At 41.1% G+C, this 21,039-nt stretch overlaps 6 protein-coding genes across 6 annotated transcripts; 3 read left to right on the top strand and 3 right to left on the bottom strand.

Annotated features, from left to right (window-relative positions):
* Positions 1-14: 14 nt before the first annotated feature.
* Positions 15-461, top strand: EAE98_004027 (uncharacterized protein; the record flags this gene model as incomplete). Its single annotated transcript, XM_038951647.1, has 1 exon — positions 15-461. The coding sequence occupies one exon, from the start codon at positions 15-17 to the stop codon at positions 459-461; it is 447 nt and encodes a 148-aa protein (XP_038812120.1).
* Positions 462-1,788: 1,327 nt separating this feature from the next.
* EAE98_004026 (uncharacterized protein) lies at positions 1,789-4,529 on the bottom strand (the record flags this gene model as incomplete). Its single annotated transcript, XM_038951646.1, has 4 exons — positions 1,789-3,049; positions 3,103-3,660; positions 3,712-3,908; positions 4,428-4,529. 4 exons carry the CDS (start codon positions 4,527-4,529, stop codon positions 1,789-1,791), a joined length of 2,118 nt encoding a protein of 705 aa, XP_038812119.1.
* Positions 4,530-4,911: 382 nt separating this feature from the next.
* Positions 4,912-7,822, top strand: EAE98_004025 (uncharacterized protein; the record flags this gene model as incomplete). Its single annotated transcript, XM_038951645.1, has 7 exons — positions 4,912-5,034; positions 5,087-5,224; positions 5,282-5,392; positions 5,446-5,592; positions 5,645-6,018; positions 6,067-6,361; positions 6,409-7,822. The coding sequence occupies 7 exons, from the start codon at positions 4,912-4,914 to the stop codon at positions 7,567-7,569; spliced, it is 2,349 nt and encodes a 782-aa protein (XP_038812118.1). The 3' UTR covers positions 7,570-7,822.
* A 3,444-nt stretch (positions 7,823-11,266) lies between these two features.
* Positions 11,267-12,349, bottom strand: EAE98_004024 (uncharacterized protein; the record flags this gene model as incomplete). The annotated part of the gene is made up of 1 exon (XM_038951644.1): positions 11,267-12,349. One exon carries the CDS (start codon positions 12,347-12,349, stop codon positions 11,267-11,269), a length of 1,083 nt encoding a protein of 360 aa, XP_038812117.1.
* A 517-nt stretch (positions 12,350-12,866) lies between these two features.
* On the top strand, positions 12,867-14,839 carry EAE98_004023 (uncharacterized protein). The gene is made up of 2 exons (XM_038951643.1): positions 12,867-13,407; positions 13,472-14,839. The coding sequence occupies exons 1-2, from the start codon at positions 13,163-13,165 to the stop codon at positions 14,730-14,732; spliced, it is 1,506 nt and encodes a 501-aa protein (XP_038812116.1). The 5' UTR covers positions 12,867-13,162; the 3' UTR covers positions 14,733-14,839.
* A 1,015-nt stretch (positions 14,840-15,854) lies between these two features.
* Positions 15,855-19,348, bottom strand: EAE98_004022 (uncharacterized protein; the record flags this gene model as incomplete). The annotated part of the gene is made up of 2 exons (XM_038951642.1): positions 15,855-18,081; positions 18,141-19,348. 2 exons carry the CDS (start codon positions 19,346-19,348, stop codon positions 15,855-15,857), a joined length of 3,435 nt encoding a protein of 1,144 aa, XP_038812115.1.
* Between the last annotated feature and the right edge of the window lie 1,691 nt (positions 19,349-21,039).

The following is a 21,039-nucleotide window of genomic DNA, read 5'->3' as shown; positions in this document are numbered from 1 at the left end:
CAAACGATTTCACCATGAGTAACGATGTTCCCAATGATTGGTTCCTGGTAAAGCTGACTCGATGGGAAGACGGCCACGAAACCAGTTCGGCTCTCCTCCCTGTGAACATTTCTGCCGGTGACACGCCATCTGGCCTCAGAAACGGGCTTCAGTCTGTTTACAAGCGCATTTGGGATTACTTCACTGTTATAGAGAGAGATGGTAGCTCCTCCGACCGAACCAATCTTCCTTTGGGAGCCGCCCTTAGACAAGGTGATGGTATCGAAGGTTTGAGCGTTGATTGGCAAGGCCTTTCGGCTGGCGACTGGCCATCGCAGCGGACTCTTGTGACGGAATTCAACCTATCTGGAGTTGTGAGACATCAAAATTTCTCATTTTCTCCTTCTTTTTTCATTCATGAGGTCGTCTTCTGCAAACATAATATAACGATGGGGAAAGCTAACTTGATGGTCTTGGCATAGCGGGGAAAGTTATCGACGAATAACAATGCAGTCATCCACTGTGTTGTCAAAGACAGTAAACTCGACGGAATTGCCTGGTGCCCCCCAAACAATTAGGGCATTTTAGTCTAGGATCAGATACATGAGACGAACCGAAAGTGCTTATGAGAGCAGGATTTCAGAACGCGAGCCTCATTTCTGCAGTGTGCATTGGTTGTCTCGAAGGATTCATGAGAAAGGAGAATCGGAAAGTGTGGGGTTTTTGGGAGTGAAGAAAATGGGCGAAAGCATTTTGAGGTTAACATCAATAACATCATGATCTCGTCTTGTCTAGTAGTTGATAAGTGGTGATATGTCTTAAGGTACAGAGACTGGTATGATTATGAAAGCCTTACCTAAAGCGCCAGCGGCAGATGCAATCCCGCCTCCATGAAACCTTTACCCTGCTCCCGTCAATTCCATTGATTTATCCTTTTATCACTCGTCTCACCTCCTTCATCTCATCTCTTGGTCCACCCCATTCTGATAAGAAAGAACCTCCTATCTGCACACATCCAACAATTCAACAATATCTCAAATATCCAACTTCTATATTCCATCCCATCACAGTCTCCTAGGCGATCATTATTCCGCCCGCCCAGTAGCCATTTCACCCTTCCCACCAAAATGGTTGTTGCACCCCTGAGCCCGGACCAGTCTACATGGAATAAATCTGGATCCACTCTCCTTAACTCAACTCCAAACCTGAAAATAGATATGTATGCTTCCCAGACCCTTCCTCAGACCTTGACATTACACTAACAGCTCAGAACTTCGGGAGCGGAATGTAGAAGTTCAGCTGGGCAACTGATCACATCTCTCTTCTTCCCCAAGTATAACAAATTGATGTCTATTTACTAGCAATACAATACAAATACTTCGGTTGGTAATGTGTCTGTCTTCATTCTTAATTTACGTCAAGTACCATCGGTTCAAGTACCGAAGGGGCAGTTTAATAGGACCATCAATAATTGCTCAGATACGAAGATATTACTGACGGATTTACCAGAGCAGTCAAGTGCAACTTTGTATAGACATCAATAGCGTGCACCAAAGACAGTGGATTCTGTTAATGCATTGTATATCCATTTTCATACCCTCTTGTATGTATGTTATGTGGGTAGTACCAAAAGACTCCGTGACATCTGAGACTTTCCCAGTCTCGCCCATAGTTATCCATTATGCCACACTCCTATCTACTCCAATTAGAGGCCATGTAAGAGTGTAAGGGGGTCATAAATCATCGTTCCCACATCCAAACCAAACGCCCCAAGAAAACGGAACCCCAATCCATACTCCCAATTACCCATCAAATATCTTTTGGGAGAAATTGCTTTTTCGAAGTTTTTTTCCCGTCCCTTCCTGTCACCGGTACAAGAACTCCTAACTTTCCACCCCTAATCGCCAATTGGATATCGTCTCGACTATCATCATCTCCCACAAAGATCGAACCACCTTTTCTGTCCGTCTTGGGAACATATTCTTTGTTCTGATTAAGATGCCAACCCCTATCAGCTCTCTCCTTTCTCACTTGTGCCGTAAGTAATATCCCGAAATTCGCTTTCTTTCCACCCCGTGCGTCGATTTCTTTGCGTTTAGCCTCGTACCAACTCTCAGATTGTTCTTTTGGCCAGACGACTCTAGGATCAATATTACCCCAGATTTGCATTTCGGCGGCGTTATCTGATTGGGGCATAATGTTCTGTTCTTTTTCAACCTCAGCCCTAGCCTGTGATTCTTTTTGTAGATCTAGATAATGATCAAGAACGCTGGGATCATATGTTAAGCAGCGCAATTGACGTTGATACTCGATAGTGTTGGGCTTGTAATCGCCATAAAGTGGCGCAGAGTGCTTCGGCTCTTGCTGATTCGGACTCTGTTGGTTCGATCTCTCCTGGTTCGGTCCCTCCTGGTATAATTCTGAAACCGTAGACTCCAACTCCCGAGAATTTTCGGTGGGCTGGAGAGGTATAAACTGATTCATTGCATTATTGGTGATTTTTTGATGAAGTACTTGCTTAGACGGAGCTATCTTTCTTGCAACCATAGTTTCAGCTTTTTGCTTCTGAGCTGGACATAAGACGTCGCAGTTTTCACTTTCTGGGTTAAGGAACTGCATGTTTTGAGCTGTGGTATCTAGATTAGACTTTGGTGATATAGGCTTTAATGGCTTCCTGATCAAAGGAATTGTTAGAAATGGGCTCGTAGAAGAAGCTGCCGAGGATTGTTCCTCGACAACCTCGTTTCTGTCGAGGAGGGAAGCTTTGCTATCAGGATTCTGATTCTCCGTAGAGGTTAATACTGTTTCAAGCGGTCGTCCAATTTTCTGCAAAACTCTGAGCTCGTCTTGTATTTGAGAGCCAGGGCTATCGTCCTGTTCAATGTCGAGTTGCTCCGCGTCAGATTGCCAAATATTGACATCACCGTCAACTTTATCTGGCGACGGTGGTTCGTATTCTGGCGAACAGCTAATATTATCTTTGACTTCACCTGGCGGTGGAGGCTCATACTCTGGCGACGATGGGAGTTCTGACGTTGATTGAATTATGGTTCGACTCGGAATTTTAGGTCTGAATGGGTTATATTAGACATATTCACTCAGTTTTCAATACATTAAACTTACACTTCCCGGCTACCGTCCATATTCGGTGCTTTGCTTGTTCTCATTTGTGATTGAAGGAGTTTCCTCGATGTGGGAGAATGGGGCAAGTTTTCAGCCCGGGGAGGTCGCGGTCCTAGAGTCGACAACGGGCCCTCCGAATTTGAAGTCTCCTGAGGTCTTGCGGTTGATTTATCATTGGAAACTGACTGAACAGAAAAACTACTTGGAGGCATTTGTTTATTATTCAAATCTCCAGGCTTTCTACCTCGTTTACGCTTCATTCCTTGCATGTCCTCGTCATACTTGACAGGGTAAAGTCTTGTTTTTTTAATGGGTTTCGAGACCGGTCTTGACATGGCTGATATTTGTGCTTTGCTAGCAAGCTTAGACCTCTTATTTTTCTCTGTCATCTCGTGCAGAGTACACAAGACTCTATCATCTTTGGTTTTACCCAACATGCTGTAAATCTGCTTGTTGCATCCAGGTATCTCACACACACCGCCCAGCGATTGCCTCTCTGGCGAAAACTCTGTTGGTGGTAGGCCATGTTTTCTAATACAATGATTGCAGTACCAATCACTATTTAATTTTTAGCGATTGCCAACTAGCACAAGGGGAGATATTACATACGTGATGTCAGCTCCAACCGGTGGACGTGGCTTATGACAACTAGCATGCCATCGGGCTAAACATTTTGAACAACGATATAAAGGATCGAGTACGAGTTCCTCTCGTTTACACACCAGACATTTTATGGCTTTGCTAGTAGTTGAGAGTGAGGCGGTTGAACTCGTCTCGTCGAGCTTGTCTTCGGACTGAGCTTGAAACTAACAAGTTAGCAAATCTCTTTGAACATGATAGTCCAAATTTGTCAAAGAAGAGAACTGATTTTGTCTCAGGTCTTTTCAGTCTATAAAGAGTCGTCATATGGCTTGCTCCAGCGGTTGTGCAATGAGTTGTAAACAACCAATGTACGTCTTAACTGACTTCTACAGAAGATCGAGTCCCTTTTGCAGCAATTTCAATCCCGCTTTCTATCACAGCCTTTGGTCATACATCTTGGAGCCATGTGATGTCTAACTCCGTATAGCAATAGTGTCCAAAGACATCAATTTGCCCTCATATTTTCATTGTTGAAGCTGATAGCCTTGAGCTAGAACAGTCTTGCCTGAAATGGAGGACGCCGCCAGGGTTTGATAATCGCAAAAGGTAGTATCATCGACCATAGCAAGGAGACAGTATAACCAAAGCAGAACCAGAAGAAGCATTTTTGAGCACTCAGACCTTTTACCAGATGTTCATCATTGACATATGTATGAAAGTCAAAAAGTGAGAGTTCTACATACGCCTGCATTTCTTTTTATGCTTGAGAATGATTGCGATCTGAAATTATTGTCGAAGTTAGTTGCTGATCTGGTTGGAGCGACCTGCTTGCTGTCAAAGTCCATATTTTCTCGACAGAAACTTCAGAATAACGATAAGAGTTCTAGTCCTCCATTCTCAAATCTTCTTTCTCAACCGTATAGTTGTACCTAAAGGAAGAGGCATCAGGTTGTATCGTGAAATGTGTTGAGATGTCGGGTATATCAAGCATGAATAAATAAAAGAAGACGCGACTGTGGACGAGACGTTAGGCACGGGTGCACGGGTTTTTGCGGCCGCTGGTCATTGATTTTGCCTAAATACACCGCCTCGTTTTGTGCTTGATTTGGTATAGCGAGGGTCAATCATCGAATCGATAGGCAAAGCTGTCTACTTCTCTTTCACAATTATTTAATACCACCTTACTGAGTATTGTATTCTTAGCATTTTTCTTATTGCAGATTGCTTATGGATTTCTTGAAGTCTGCAGTCGCATCTGCGATATCAAAGGGACCTCCATTTCCCTACACATTCGGGGATCAGGTTGACATAGAGCAATCCATATGGAAGTTATACAATGGAACCAAAAGAGTATGCGCCAGAGATGATTTTGGTACAGAATATGGAATTAATGGTATCATAGGAAGACGGTTCTAATTGTAGTATATTCTCCTTCGATGTTAGCGCAAACAAGTCTCGATTACCCCTAGCCAAAAATGCAGTTAAGAAGCTTCGAACGTTGAGACATCCTGGAGTTATCAAAGTGCTGGACACAGTCGAGGTATGAATGATCAACCATCGAATTATGTGGTATATCTGACTTGCGATATGGGAATAGACCGACACATACATCTATATCGCTACTGAGAGAGTGGTTCCTTTGAGATGGCATATCAAGAGAAAGAGCATGAGCCCGGAGACATTGAAATGGGGATTATTTAGCATAGCAGTAAGTTTATGGTTAGTACCATCTGTTATGCTTAAGTCTAATGGAACATATAGCAAACAATTAAATTTGTCAATGACGAGGCATCGTCCGTCCATGGAATGCTTCGAGTAGGATCGATCTACACAAGTGAGAGTGGGGAGTGGAGAGTTGGAGGATTCGAGGTATTAAGCAATATGAATGATACTGAGGCAATTATTTATGTGAGCAATATGCGTTTCCGGTATATGGAATACCGAATGCTAAATCCTGCAGAACTATGGCAGTCTTGTACCCGATGCCGGACGATACACTCCACCAGAATTGGCGAATACTGGCTGGGATTCTATCAAGAAACACCCAATATATGCGACTGATTCTTATAATTTTGGAACTTTGATTTTTGAAATCTTCAATGGGGACTTCACAGGGGGTGATCAAGCCGGCCAGACAAAGAATATACCTCCCAGTATGCAGTCAAGCTATAGACGTTTGGTTAATAGCAACCCCAAAGCTCGACTGAGCGTTGGCCATTTCCTTGAGCAAGGTCGTCGAAGTGGAGGTTTTTTTGAGACTCCCCTTATCAAGCTTACTGAAGGCGTAGATAATCTAGGGATGAAAACGGAAGCTGAACGAGAAGAGTTCTTGAGGTAAATTATCATATCAAAAGCACACCGAATTTAAGCTGACTTGTGGAGCGACCTTGATGAGCTTTCAAATGACTTCCCGGAGGATTATTTCAAGATGAAGATCCTTCCAGAGTTACTGAAATCTGTTGAATTTGGGGGTGGTGGTCCAAAAGTATTTAGTGTTGTTACGAAGATTAGCACTAAGCTTACAGATGACGATTTTGAAGCAAAGGTCACACCTGTTGTCGTTCGACTATTTAGCAGTCCTGACAGAGCTATTCGGGTGTGTCTTTTGGACAATCTTCCCCTTATGATAGATCGACTACCACAGAAAGTGGTCAATGATAAAATCTTCCCCCAAATGGTAAGGGTAATTGCGCTTTATTTGCAAGCACATGCTGATTGAAACAGGTCACTGGCTTTACGGATCTTGCACCGGTAGTACGAGAGCAGACAGTTAAAGCAGTATTGACAATTATTGGGAAATTATCAGACCGGACAATTAATGGAGAATTGTTGAAATATTTAGCCAAAACTTCCAACGATGAACAACCTGGTATTCGAACAAACACGACAATCTGTTTGGGCAAAATTGCCAAGAATCTGGGAATTAGCACGAGATCAAAGGTGTTAATCGCCGCTTTCACAAGGTCCCTTCGCGATCCATTCGTTCATGCTAGAAATGCAGCCTTATTAGCATTAGCTGTCACAGCTGACTCATTCAGTGATGATGATTGCGCTAATCGCATATTACCGGCGTTATGTCCTAGTCTAATAGACAAGGAGAAACTCATTCGAGACCAAACAAACAAGACAATGGACGTTTACCTGCAGCGTATTCGCAAATCTGCTGCCGCAATGCCTGATACTGCCTTACCACCACCCACCACAGGTGAAGCTGCCTCATCATCTACACCCCGAATGAGTACGCCACAGCCTAGTGATGCAGGTTCGTCATGGGCAGGCTGGGCTATTTCTTCATTCACCAATAAAGTAGCTGCTGCAACTGGTGAAATTCAACCATCGAGTGGTGCTGTGACTCCAGACGCACGTCCAACATCAGCACGACAAGAAAATGAAGCTCGTCATTCAACTCAGTCTGCATCGGCTTTGCATCGCCAAGCTGTGACTTCACCAGCTGTTACTTCAGCTAACACGCCTTCGGCCAGTCACTCTTATTTCGGAGATGCGAACGCAGGAGAGGACGATATAGAAGCATGGGGTGACATGGAAGAGGATGCCTTCTTCGATGCTCCTAGCGAATCGGCATCAAAAAATACTGTAGCCCCATCTTCGACTGCAACCCCCTTCGAAGATAATGGCGAACCGGATTTCGCGGGTTGGTTAGCAGCCCAACAAAAGAAACCAGCTCAAAAGTCATTACCAAAAGGCTTGGCCAAGCCCGCAGCGAAAACAAACGGAAGACCTTTATCATCGTCAAGAACTACCACAACTAGTTCTTTGGGAACGAAAAAGGCAGCTCCTGTAGCGACTAAGCCAGTTGTGGCTAAGAAAATAGATACAGCTCCAAAAGCTACAGATGAGGATGCTGATTGGGGAGATGGTTGGTAGGTAGATCGAGAATCTAGTTTTGTGAGCGGACAATGAGGTTTGTGTATGTCACTGGGCTTGCGTGAAAATTGGCATGGCGTACTGGGTGAAACTGAGAGGGAAAATTGAGCATCAAAAGGCGAGAAGGCGTTTGAATTATTAATTCTTCGGCGATTCACAAGTTCGTTCGTGGTTAGGATGGATACTAGATACCTGGATCGCATACGAGTGCTTCTGCGAAAGTAATATGAATTGAGAAGTCTTTATATGCAAAGCATTCCTAATTTGGACCCCTGAGTTTGTTGTGTATATGAAACCTCATTGGTGGAAAATCCAACGGAAATTTAAGACAGTATAACATAGGCTTATATCCCCTAGACCGCCAACTCAGGACTCCTTTGTGGTCCGTGCGCTGAGTAAGAACATCAATAACCTCATAAATACAGATAAATCTGAATATACAGGCCTAAAAATTTCGAGACCTAAATACCCGTATATAGAGGTTTCCTGTATAATAAGGTCAAACAATAAGGTATCAACTTTGAATAGCTTCAATTTTTTCTATTAAAATATTTTAATAATAAGTTCTACTACCAATCTATAATTGTTTTTAATATTAAATCCTATTCTTTTTATTCTAATAATTTCTTTAAATATAAATTTTCAATATTTTACTATTTCTAAAATGAAATTAAAATTTTAATAGCTTTAAAAGCTTTAATATTATTAATAACCTTTTCTTAAACAATTTCATCTATATCTTTTTCATTCTATTTTATTATTTCTCTTTTTACTATAATTATATTGATAAATAAATTCAGATTATTTTTTCTATTAATTATACATTTTGAATATAATAATATATACTTCTTGATATCGGATATATTAATAATAATATTTAGTATATATAACTATATTAAAATCAATCGTAATACTTTTAATCCTTTCTCTAATTTTTTTTATATATTATATAACATTTTAGGGTATAAGCTCAGATTAATATATTCTGATTTATTCTAGCAATTCGATATAGTACTAACTTTAATATCATTTCAAGCTTGTATTCCCTATCAAATGAATTTCAGTATATTAAGCTTCCGGGAGTAGTTAAGGTCTTAATCAAAGCATTTAATTATATAATATAGGTACTGAGTGATATCGTAGATGGAGTTTCCAATTAACTATAATACCTTGATCAAGAGGTTGATGCTTTGCTGTAATATTAGGTAATAGGAATTCGATTTTAGTATTAATAAGATATTGAATAATTGTATAGACAAGGGAATTCATTCAAGGGAATTCACTTTAAAGGATTCACTTCAATACAATAGCAAACTGTATTAAGGGTATTAGGCGAAAGCGAAGGAGACTAGCTCTTTCAGTAGTGCCTATATAAGGCCTACTATTTCCCTCATTTAGCTAGCTCCTTAGATTGAATACAAATAGACATTTAGGGGCCTACACATAGTAGGAACCACGTCTTCCGTATCTCTCTCAAACCAACAATAATATTAGTTTTTTTAATATTAATATATAAACCGAGAAGTTATTTATTAATAAAAGCATTTTCTTTTTTCAAGCTTTTATTAGATTATCAAACTATATAAGGTATTCAAAAAAGATTCTATTCCTTATCTAAGTTTTTTTATTAAATCAATATTTAACTTCTAGATTATCAAAATTTATAAACCTAATTGCTCTAAATGTATTAGATATTTTAGTTATATTTATTATTTAAAGAGAGAGCTTGTTGGTTCTAAAAGTATTTATAGTAAGATTGAATATAATTCTAGCTTTATTTTGCTTTTTACCTAGTATATCGAGAATAGTAAAGGTACATTCCAACCTGGATTTCCAGAAAATAGCTATTTCATTACAATTATAAATATTATTTATATAATATTGTATATATATACATCAAATTTCTTTTATTTTAATCTTTAATTCTGTATTTGTTTGAGTTAATGAAATTTCTTTGAATCGATGTTTTTCTTATATATTTATATATATTTTAAAGTTATATAAAAACTCATTTAATTATATCTTATCCTTCTCAAAAGGAAAAGATAATTTTTTATATTCAGAGAGCTTTTACTAAAGTTCTATAGCTTTTATTTATAATATATCATCTATAGTAGGTCCTATATTAGAGTAATAATTATATTATATCTACTATTCAAATAGAACTTTTTCAAGAATAGGATAAAGAGGTTTTCGATTTTTTAAAAAGGTTGATTGATATTTCGAAAGATCTTGTAAATCAAGTTATATATATTCAAAGCTTAATATATAGCTTAAGATTTATCTTGAGAGATTGTTATTATATATAACTCTTTATTATATAATAGTATTTCTATAAATCCTTTTATCATATTTAGAATCCTATTACTAAGCTTTTAAAATTTTATATTATTGATTTATATAAAAAATTCGAGAAGTAATATAATCATAATGTTTTATAGGCTTTTTAGATAATAATAATGATATTATAGAGATATTTTCGATACTCTCAAAAGATTTTATTTTAGATTAATAAAATTTTATATAAGAGTATAACTATAAATAGAACCGTATACTCTTATATAAGAGTATACTCATATAGATCGATTTCACCATATAAAATTTTTTGTAGTTGAAAAATATATCCGTATAAAGGAGATTCCCGTATGGCCCGTGCCCGTATATCCAGGTTTATCTGTAGTATTAAAAATAAAAATGCTTATATTTAGAATTAAAGATTCAAATTTCTTAAATAAATCATAATAAATATATGAAGTTTATTCCTATATATTTTTAATTTAAAAAAAATTGATTGAAAACTTTTATAAATATTATTATATTTTGCTTCCCAAAAGAAGAGAACTTTAGATGTGATTTATAAATAATTTATAATAATAATAAGATATCAAATCAAAAACTCAATATTTATTCAAAAGTTAAAGATATATATAAGATTATATAGAAATATAACGAATGTACTATTTATTTTTATTACAATTATAACTAGTCGATATTTATTATAAAAAACGTTTCAAAATAATGAGATCTCTTTAAATCCTAACGATTTGATTGGTCAGTATGACCCTGTATACGCGAGGAGTCCTGAGTTGGCGGTCTAGGGGATAGTCCTATTCATACTATTTATAGCGCTTTATATAGCCTCTAATCATATGATATAGCCTCATCTCGTGTTTGATCGTCGAACCCTTGACATCGCTAGGGGACCATAGCTCATGACGGACATGAGATACAAGAATTGGTAGTGATCCGTCCCCGCATGAAATCTTAGCATGGATGTTCTGAGACGATATATATGAGTAAAAGAACAGACGATGATCGGAAAGGGAAAGAGGAAGGTCGGGATGGTGATGAGCAGGTTATGTTGCATATCTGTGGGATTAATATTTGGAGTTTGTTAAGATGTTGAGGTATGGAATGAGGTGTTATTGTGCATGGTGTAGTTCATATAGGGCTAATGACAGCGAGAGGTTGAGTTGTGTAAGGTGGGATGGATGGATGGGCAGGTGTGCTATGTTTCATAAATTGATGATTTATAGGTCGTTAATTTGTTAGGATCTCGATGGCTTGACTTCTTGAGCTCTTGGATGAGTTGGTTTGATTTTCGAGGACGAGTAGGAAATCCTTGAAGTGGGATTGGGTGGTAGATAGGTATTTTGTTGGAGCATAGAAAAACGTGTTATGAAAGGGAATCGTTCAATCAGCATTCAAGCAAAACTTCTACGCCCTCCTCTATTGCCCTCTTTTTGTTTTCCTGCCATTTAAGCCAGGCCATTCCTTGCAGTAGGCAATCTGCTAGATCGTCAAGTTTACCTACCTCGTTTTCTTTCTCTGTTATTATCTCATCTTCTTCTTCCTTATCCTCGTTGTTTCTCGTTTTACTTTTAACCTTGAATCCCTTCGCTCTCCCAGCTTTCCTATCCCATTTTGCCGTGTATCTCTCCTTCACCTCTCTAACCTGTTGACTACCTATCTGTACCATTTCAAGATGATTCTGAGACGTTCTATTTTCCTTTTCCCCAGCTTCCAACCACCCTCTAACTAAATCAATCTTGGCACCCTTGGTCCTCGCCTTCACTTCCTTTGTGTTCCTAACCTTCTTGAACTTCTCCTCCTCTCCATCTAACAATCCGCTCTCTTCAACCCAGAAGCTCCCTACTTTCCTTGGCGCAATCTCAATTACTTCTCCGCTCCATACTTTCTCTTCAGCCAATGTTTTGAGAGTAGCCCACAGCATACTTTCTAACATGTTCACTCTAATCGTCCATTCTAAAATATGTTTGGAGCCCATGGAGCGGAAGCGTTGGCGCTCTATCAGAATGTGGGTGGGGGAGAGAGGAAGAAGAGTATGTCGAATTAAGGAGTAGGCTGCGGTGCTGAGAATGGAGGGAGTAAACTCGTTGCGGGTTTTTTCTTTGGTTTCCGGATCGGCATTTGGAGGGGATTGCGGGAGGAGAGAAAGTTTTTGCCAGGATTGAAGGATAGGGATGGGAATTGTAGGATTTAAGTTCTTCTTGGAAGATCGCGACTTGGAGGTAGGTTTCGAGGAGGGAATTTCGAGGAGACAGAATGAGAAATTACGGATTCCCATATCAATGCTCAAGATACGCAGAGGTTTGGCGTCGGCTGACGAGCCTTTCGTGTTTGTCGAAGTAATTTGTGGAAGCTCATCTTGGAGACGTTGAATGATGAGAGGTTTGGTGCCAGAAGTCGAGATGCCACATTTGAAGGCAATTTGTTTGAGAGCCGCAGCTTTGAGGGTGCTGGGAACGGTGATTGCCATTCATGATCGTTTATGCAGGCTGGTGTTGATCGATGTGAGAGTGATCTGGATAGCAATTCCCAAACTTTTTTTTTTACCCTTGCTTGAGCCTTATTACGATAAGAAGTAACCTTACGATAAGAACTATGCTGCTTGGTGTGCATGCAGAAGGTGCTCACCGGGAAGGAGCACTGGACTACTCAACTAATTCTAGCTCAGGTACTCGGGTCTCTCGTATATCTACTAGATTCGGGTTAACAGGCCACTACATTGGCTATGGGAATGGCCTGAACGAGAGCAAGAAGTCGATGATGGAATGAATTGCAGCAACGCGGGCCTTCCGCATCCAATAAGAATAATATGTACAGCCTGCCTACCTACCTAGCAGGTACTCGTCAATTGAATCCTTGAGAGATTGTCCGTCTGTTAAACACAGTGCTCATTGAAGCAGTTTAATAACATTCATTTTTGATATTCCAAATACCTTCACCATGTGTACGATATTCATAAACATCAAGGGATCTGGCTAGATAGGCTTAACAATTAACAAATGGAAGAGCCGAGGTTTCTGCTGAGAAATCAATAAATCGTGATAACAACTCAAAATTTCGAATTCCATCTAACAACCCCCTTCATCGTTATCGAATACCTCCAAGCTATTCAAGTCTAGACTTTCGTATAGTGTAACCCAATCTGACACAATTGGTAATCGACATCGAGCACCTCCTCAGACGTCACCCAATCCTACCTCCACCCTTGTAAACAAGGCCGCCGCCAAAAGCTATAGAAATCCACCCCTCCTTCCTCTTTGCTTTGCTTTGAAAAATAGCTCTCATGCAAAGATTTACTTTTCTTGCCCGATCATCTTCCAAGACGGCAAATACTAGACTTTCTTCTCTTTCTCGCCAATTTTCAGCGACAACTTTCAATATGGCGCCAGTCCCTAAGGAGTGTGACTTTTTGGTCATTGGTGGTGGTAGTGGCGGTTTGGCTACAGCCAGAAAAGCAAGTGGTGTTTATGGTGTAAAGACTATTGCAGTAGAGAGCAAGAGACTTGGTGGTACTTGTGTCAATGTTGGGTGAGTGAAGGGTTATTCTTCGTCTTCTTCATCTCTTTCAAAGATATCCACTAATGAATAACAGTTGTGTACCAAAGAAAGTTACATTCAACGCTGCCGCAATCGCAGAAGCCATCCATGAGTCCAAAGCTTACGGATTCTCGGTCGAAACCACCGCACCATTCAATTGGTCATATTTCAAGAACAAGAGAGATGCATACATCAAGAGATTGAATGGTATTTACGAGAGAAATCTCGGCAATGATAAAGTCGAATATATTCACGGCTACGCATCTTTGACTGGAAAGAATGAAGCAGAAGTTACATTAGACGATGGCACCAAGCAAATAATCAAGGCCAAGAAGATTCTTTTGGCAGTTGGAGGTCGTCCTACTGTTCCCAAGGGTATTCCTGGTGCAGAGTACGGTGTTGACAGTGATGGATTTTTTGATATCGAGAGACAACCCAAGAAGGTCGCTTTGGTTGGCGCTGGATATATTGCAGTTGAATTTGCAGGCATGTTCAATGCTCTTGGTACGGAAACACATTTGTTCATCCGTCATGACAAGTTTCTCCGAAACTTCGATCCTATGGTTCAAGAAGCTATCACAAATGAATATGAACGTTTGGGCGTTAAATTGCACAAGAACTCTAGCCAGAGCAAAATAGAAAAAGATGAGAAGACTGGTAAACTTACCATCCACTACGAGGATTCCAACGGAAAGGGTGTTCTCGAAGATGTGGATGATTTGATCTGGGGTATTGGAAGATCTCCGGAAGTTGAGAGGCTCGGCTTGGACAAAGCAGGCGTCAAACAAAACGAGAGAGGTCAAATCATCGCTGACGAATATCAAAACACCAATGTCGAAAACATCTTCTCTCTAGGTGATGTCGTCGGCAAGGTTGAATTAACCCCTGTGGCCATTGCCGCTGGTCGCAAACTCGCCGATCGTCTATTTGGAGGCCCTCAATTTAAGGACTCAAAACTCGACTATGATAACGTTCCTTCTGTCGTTTTTGCCCATCCAGAAGTCGGTTCTATTGGTCTTACAGAACCGGAAGCTATTGAACGCTATGGAAAGGAAAATATTAAATGCTACAATACTAGTTTCACAGCAATGTATTACGCTATGATGGAACCAGAAGATAAGGCTCCAACTAAATATAAGTTAGTCTGTAAATTGCCCGAGGAGAAGGTTGTTGGTCTTCATATCTTGGGATTGGGTAGTGGTGAGATGTTGCAAGGCTTTGGAGTGGCTGTCAAGATGGGAGCTACAAAGAAGGATTTCGATAGCTGTGTGGCTATTCATCCTACTAGTGCCGAGGAGTTGGTTACAATGAAGTAGAGAGGGGAGATAAATGAGCTTAGATAAATAGATACATGGATAGCGCGGTAAATATTAAACGAGACATGCGAAATGGTATACCAATATATTTCTAAAGTTCTTGGCTTCATGTCTTCTGTCCTGTTGACTTTCTTGGAATCAAAAGACTTACTTTTGTGGCTGCCTAGCTTCTAACATAATTTAGACGAGAGCAGGTGAAAGGAAAATTTTCCGAGATAGCCTGATGAGGACTTTTTACATACTGTGCAGCATGCATTTAAGATTTGGATTCAACCGTCATCTCTGTATGTACGGGGAATGCAACTCATATTGTGCGTGTTGACTTTCCGAGAGAATGGTACCTAGGTAGATCAAGTGGCTGTTCTATTCAGGGTTTTATTTTGTGTTTTATTCTGTTACTGTTTTTGTTTTGTTCTATGGAAGGAGGGGTGCAGTTTATTTCCCAGCGGATAATGAGAACTCAAGAATTTATGGAGTTTTTGTGTGGATTGTTGATTGCACTTTTTTGATGTGTTCGGGATTGGTTGAGATGACTCTGAAGATGATTGATTCTCTTGATCTTTTGATCTAGGTCTTCATGAACCGAAATGTCTATCCATTTAGTTCTTCATGTATCCAGCATGATGCCACATGTCTTTGCAAGTTCGCACAAGACGCTCGTCGAACTTCAGTTGTGTTACCTAGTCGGACACAAGAGATATTCCGATAGTTCGGCGATGACCCAGATCATGTATCAGAAATATTTGAAACTAATATTTGATAGGTAAAGCTAAAGCTAAAGCTAAAGATAATCTAAGAAAGAAAACTGTGTATGCAAATTCCTTGTTATCTGATGTAGAGGAAATCTTCCCCCGCCACCTTTCCTATTTCTTATGCTATGGATACCTTTTTTCTGGCTGGAGTACATCCCGTGTCGTTCTATATGCGTTTTGTGTTAAGAGATGTAGACAACAAGCGCTAAATTTCCTTTTTTTTAAAAAAAAAAAAATATAATAATAATAAGAATAATATTCCCAAAATGCCACTTGAGATATCTCTTGATATGTAAGTCTGGAATAAGGAACATAGATGATGAAAGAAGTTAAGTGTTAGATAGATAAAGCTCAGTCAAGCTTTATTTGTCTAGTCGCTCAACTCAATAACTTCACTCCCAGTACTACTTCTCATCACATCATTCGCTCCTATTTCCCGACGATATCGTCTATCTACTCCTTTTCCCTTCCACCTTCCACTGGCCACTCCATCACCAGTGAAATCGCCGGTGAATGCCTCGCGTGCCCTGGCAGCTGGAGTTGCAACCGTTCTCAGCACTCCACCTGACATTCCCTCCATTCTATCTTCTTCCTTGATATCTTCATTTATCTCCTCATCTCTGTCCTCAGCTTCAACCCTATTGTTTGCTTTCGATTTCGCTACGTTCGCAAATTCTTTTTTCACCACGACTCCTCTACTTACTGTAACCGAGTCTAGGGTCTGTCGTTGTCGAGCTGCATCAAGGCCTTTTCCTTGTCGCTTTCTGTTCCCAACCGAATTCATACCATTATGACCCCCATTTATTCCTCTCCCCGCAATTTCTGTTTCGCCTGCCGTTAAACTTCTTTCGCCATCTTTGACTTCTCCTTTGCTCCCTGCGCAGCCTCCTCTCAGTGTCCTAACAAATAGCTCCCCGTTTTCCCTCAATAATCCCGCATCAGCCCTCACCCCATCTGGATAATCATCCCTTCTACTCGGACTCCCCGCCAACTGAATAACCCTGCCCAGAACAATTCTTCCACCCTTCTTCCCTCCCTTTTGAACCTTCCCATGGAGTTCATAACACGTATCACAAAGAATCAAACCACATCCTTTCACATGTGATTGACTACCCTGCGTAGAATGCGACAGACTCCTCCGCCCATTACACGTATCCCCAAATTTACAGATCCAATCCCCAGGCCTCGGACAAACCGCACACCATTTCGCTCTCCACACCAAATCCGCCCGACTTCCCCGCTCCGGCGTCTCCCCGCTACCTTTCATCCATTTCCCCTGCATCATTCCTTCCTCGCAGGCCTTCACACTATCTCTCACTAACCTATCATCTCTCATTCGCTCATCCAGTCCTTCTAATGGTCTTAATTCGTGTTCTGCGCACCCGAGAATTTTGACTCGCTCGTATGTACATTTTACACACATTCTCGTGGCGTCATGGCCGGCTCCACTATCTCCCCACCCGTTTTCGAGTTCTTCGTAGCCGGCTCCGGTGATGGAGGGCCAGGGGACAACAGTGACGTGGCGGATGCCGTAACCGAACAGCCCGAAGAAGGGAGTGGAGTGGAAATCGCAAGGAGGGTAGAGAGCCATTGGGTCGCGCTTGTAGTTGAATGTGAGGGGGTGCGCAAAGGAAGTGGGAATAATTATGGTGCGGATGCCTTTGTGATGGAGGGCGAAGGTTGGAGGAATGAGTTGCTTCGTAGCTTGTGTGGAGTATTTGAGGTCGTATGAAGGCAGTCTGCTGAAGGAATCGTGTTTGTTGGTGGAGTTGGCCATTGAGAAGTGCTCATCGGGAGAAGCAGAAGATATAGCTCTCTCGTAGGCTTTTTGTTGGACTTTGGTGCGTCGAGCATGAGGATTTGTAGTGCGCCACTCTCGATCATTGAGTCTAGTTGATTCGAGAATGATGGTTTGAGTAATATCTTGAGGGGTTCTGAGAACTGGAACGGTTTCTTTTCGATTTGATTTGCCTTTTTCCTCATTGGAAGGTGTGGGGACTGGGAGTGGTAGCATTGTGAAAGTACAAGGTACTTTTGCTTTGATGCAGCGACTGCATGGTCCTTCTTCATCGCGCTTCAGCGTACATTTGGCTTTGAATTCGAGTCTGCATCGGTTGCACGAAACGTATTTCCTGGGCGCGGCTTTTGGTTTCGCAACGTTGGTGACCGTAGCTATAGCTGTTGCCAACAGTTTATTCGCAATCTCTTTTTTACTATTCGAGCTTCCCTTTTTCTTAGCCCCAATATTCTCAAGAACATCCGTCATCCGCATTGAAGGTCCCGAACCAGCTTTGGGACCAGCAATACATTTTGCACCAGCTTCCTCGCACGCTTTGCAAGAATCAACATCCTTTCCACCATCATCCGCATAGGAACATCGCTTTCGCAGCTTTTCCTTGCACCGAATACAGGAAAGTTTTAGTTCGGGCGGGATGATGAGTTCGCAATCGATACCTGCATCTTCACAACTCTCACAAGGCCATTCGTGACTATATTCTATGAGAGAACATTCGTCGTCACCGGCTTCGAAACAGCCTTTGCAGCCACGACGTTGGGGGTGGCCGTTGTTGAGATCAGAGAGAGTTAGGCCGTCAGATCTGGGGTTGTTAGTTTTGTTTTTCTGTAAAGTAATCAGGGGAAGGAAAATAGAGCGTACCTTCGGTTATGTGAAGTTTTGATCCTCTTCCTCCGTGTTGAGGGGGTCGGATAATCAATCGCAATCTCCTCATCTTTATCATCTTTATCATCATCATCATCACTCGAATCCTCATCATCCGCTTCTTGAATCGGTGGAAAGTTCCTCTCGTCATCTTCAGGACCCAGCGTGATTGTTCTCAAATACTCCAATCCTCTTTCACTAGTCAATCTAATCGTAACCACCAGCTCAAATGACCCCTGTTCCTTCGTTTTTCTCTCACTACCCGTACCCACGCTCTTTACAGTTTCTCCTCTATTCTCCTTATTCTTCTTAGTCATCGCTCTCGTACTCCTCGTATTTCGTTTCCGTTCTAAACTCGGATCATAGGTTCCGCTATCATCTCTATCAGCGCCAGCGGTTCCAATTCGATGCGCTTGTCCTTTAATAGCGGCAGTGCGTTTGGTGCTGTTGAACATGATACTTAGTTCTTGGAAATTACGGGGCATGTTACATCGCATGGATGGAGAGGAGCGGTATGAGGGGACAGAGAAAGTTTCCGAGGCTGGAGCAGCAGGGGCGTTGAAATCAGGGGCTTCGGGGGAAGAGCTGATGGAGCGGGAGCTGGTGTTGCTATCCATTTCAACGTCTGAGTTGTCATCGAGGCTAGCGTCTGGATCGATATCGGGGTCTTGCTCCGGCTCAGGGTCAGCAGGAAGTAAATCCACTTCGGAGCTTGGGATGATGGACTGAACAGTCTTTGAAGTTTCAACGGTGCTATCTGGTGCATTCGAGAAAGTGCTCGCTTGCGCTGAGGTTGTTCTGGTCGACTTGCTGCTCGGAATATCTCCGAAGATGCTAGTCTGAGCAGGAACAGGGCTTTTCGAATGAGTGTTTGAAACGCTTCCAAATATGCTAGTTTGAGCAAAAACTGGACTACTCATAATACTACCCGAGCCATTTGAAAGTGTACTTGTATGAGCAGAGCTGGGGCTGTTATAGGTGCTGCTAGGAACATCAGAGAAAATGCTAGTGTAGCCAGTAACTGGGCTTGTCATGGCGCTTTCGGCATCTTTAGAAAGAATACTAGCCTGAGCGAAGTTTGCGCTGTTAAACATATTGGGAAGGCTGAAGATGCTTTCATTGAGATTCTCTTGATTGTTGTTGTTTGTGACATTTGGGTTGTCATCATCCTGATTGGGATGGGATTTGTTGTCCATATTTACCATTGTTGAATACTAAATTGATTCAGACTTGTTAGTGACGAATCTATCAAGACAGCGATGAAGAAACGAAACGACAATGCCAGGCATTGTATATACTCCTTGAGCATAAAGTTGACTTAAAACTAAAAGTGCATGTCAAAGGTAAAAGACGACAAGGTTGCTATCATCAACAGTAGTTGTTGTCGTAGAGTATGAAGTATCGCCGATATACCATATATTTTATGCCATTTGACAAAAAGGCAAGTGCGAGTTACATATAGGTAAGTATAATATAAGATGTAGAGGAAATACAAAGTGAAAAATAAATCGTTCATCGTTAATGAAACCCCGATGAAAGACACTACATTCAGTTGATGAAGTGAAATTGGCGAGTGCTGATGAAGCGAACTTCGTTCCCCTAAAATGCAGAACCACAAAACTAATGAACCGAAAAGGTGAAAAACTACTACAATAAAAAGGTCAATTTACCTTCGAATTTTCCTCCGAGAATTTGTAGAAAGATATTAGAGATCCTGGGGAATAATTTTCAGTTAATGACAAGTGATTTGGAGCTGTGGTGGTGGAGTTGTGTAAGTTCTGTTGGATATTGGATATTGTTGTAGGATGGAAAAGTGGGCTGAGGCGTCCGAAGGACTTGGTCACTACCAGTTTGACATGGCCCGTGTGTACACTACTTTCTGCTTATTGGTATTAAGGTGTATAACAAATCTTGTATGAGCTCTTAGAACTTGGTGAAGGCAACATGAAAGATGCACAGAAGTGTGAAGAAGAATACAGCACAGTTCTATGCTGAAAATACATTTTCTTGTATCCAGCAAGTTCCATGGCTAAAGAAATTTTTCATTAGCAGCAAAGCTATCTTGTCCCTTCCGAATAATCTATAATCACCCACAGTACACTTTTGCAACAACCAGCAACAAAGAAATGAAACAAGACTATGTAATTACTGGACTGAATACAGGCTCTAAGCACGAATTTAAACTATGTCAATAACCCTTTGTACCACTAACAACTTTCGCTGATCAAATGTATACAAGTCATGCCGCCGAGGTCAGAATCAATTCCTGGGAGGTTGTTCGAGAGGCTGTTCGGTGTATGAAGCTGGTGCAAGAGACATACAAGGAAAACATGTTAGATTAGAATTCTGAGAATTTTAGCAGACATCCAACGAGTCTCTAGCCTTGCTTGAGTTCATCGACTTACCTTCTTAGTGTCTTTGCTAGAGGCCATTCATTCACTATCAACCTTCAATATCGCTGATGAAGCCATTAATGCTCCGAATAGATCCTAACAATATCCGAAGATGATTGCATCATGGTCCGAGCTCATTCTTTGCTATCTCTCAATAGAATAGAAGGAACCATTTATCGCGCGGTAGACTGAGCCCCCTTGGACACTATCTGATGGTATAGGGCACGAAATGCTACACCTCACACTCTTTCCAATCCAAAAATCCTTGATAACAAGCATGAGAACGCACAAGTGCACAATTTGAAGTACCATGGACGAGCACATGATCAACGTCACAATTGAGGGTCGAAGAGTCCACAACAGGAGTCGGGCCATCTTATCAGATCTATTGATCAGGAAAGACGTTGTCCGCACCAGAATCGATGTGAATCCATCGAGGAAGACGAATATCTGTACGCCTAAAGCGAAGAATCCAAGCAATAAATACAATAGTTGAACGGTTT

This window comes from Botrytis deweyae (genome assembly GCF_014898535.1).
Source record: "Botrytis deweyae strain B1 chromosome Unknown BDEW_007, whole genome shotgun sequence".
In the NCBI taxonomy this organism is placed as follows: domain Eukaryota; kingdom Fungi; phylum Ascomycota; class Leotiomycetes; order Helotiales; family Sclerotiniaceae; genus Botrytis; species Botrytis deweyae.
The sequence above is the reverse complement of the archived record's forward strand: the minus strand, read 5'-3'. Positions and strand labels throughout refer to the sequence as shown.

Bases quoted from the DNA above. Each gene is read 5' to 3' on its own strand.
- EAE98_004023 (XM_038951643.1), top strand. From the start codon at position 13,163: ATGCAAAGATTTACTTTTCTTGCCCGATCATCTTCCAAGACGGCAAAT. The intron at 13,408-13,471 runs GTGAGTGAAGGG...AATGAATAACAG, and splicing joins GGTACTTGTGTCAATGTTGG to TTGTGTACCAAAGAAAGTTA.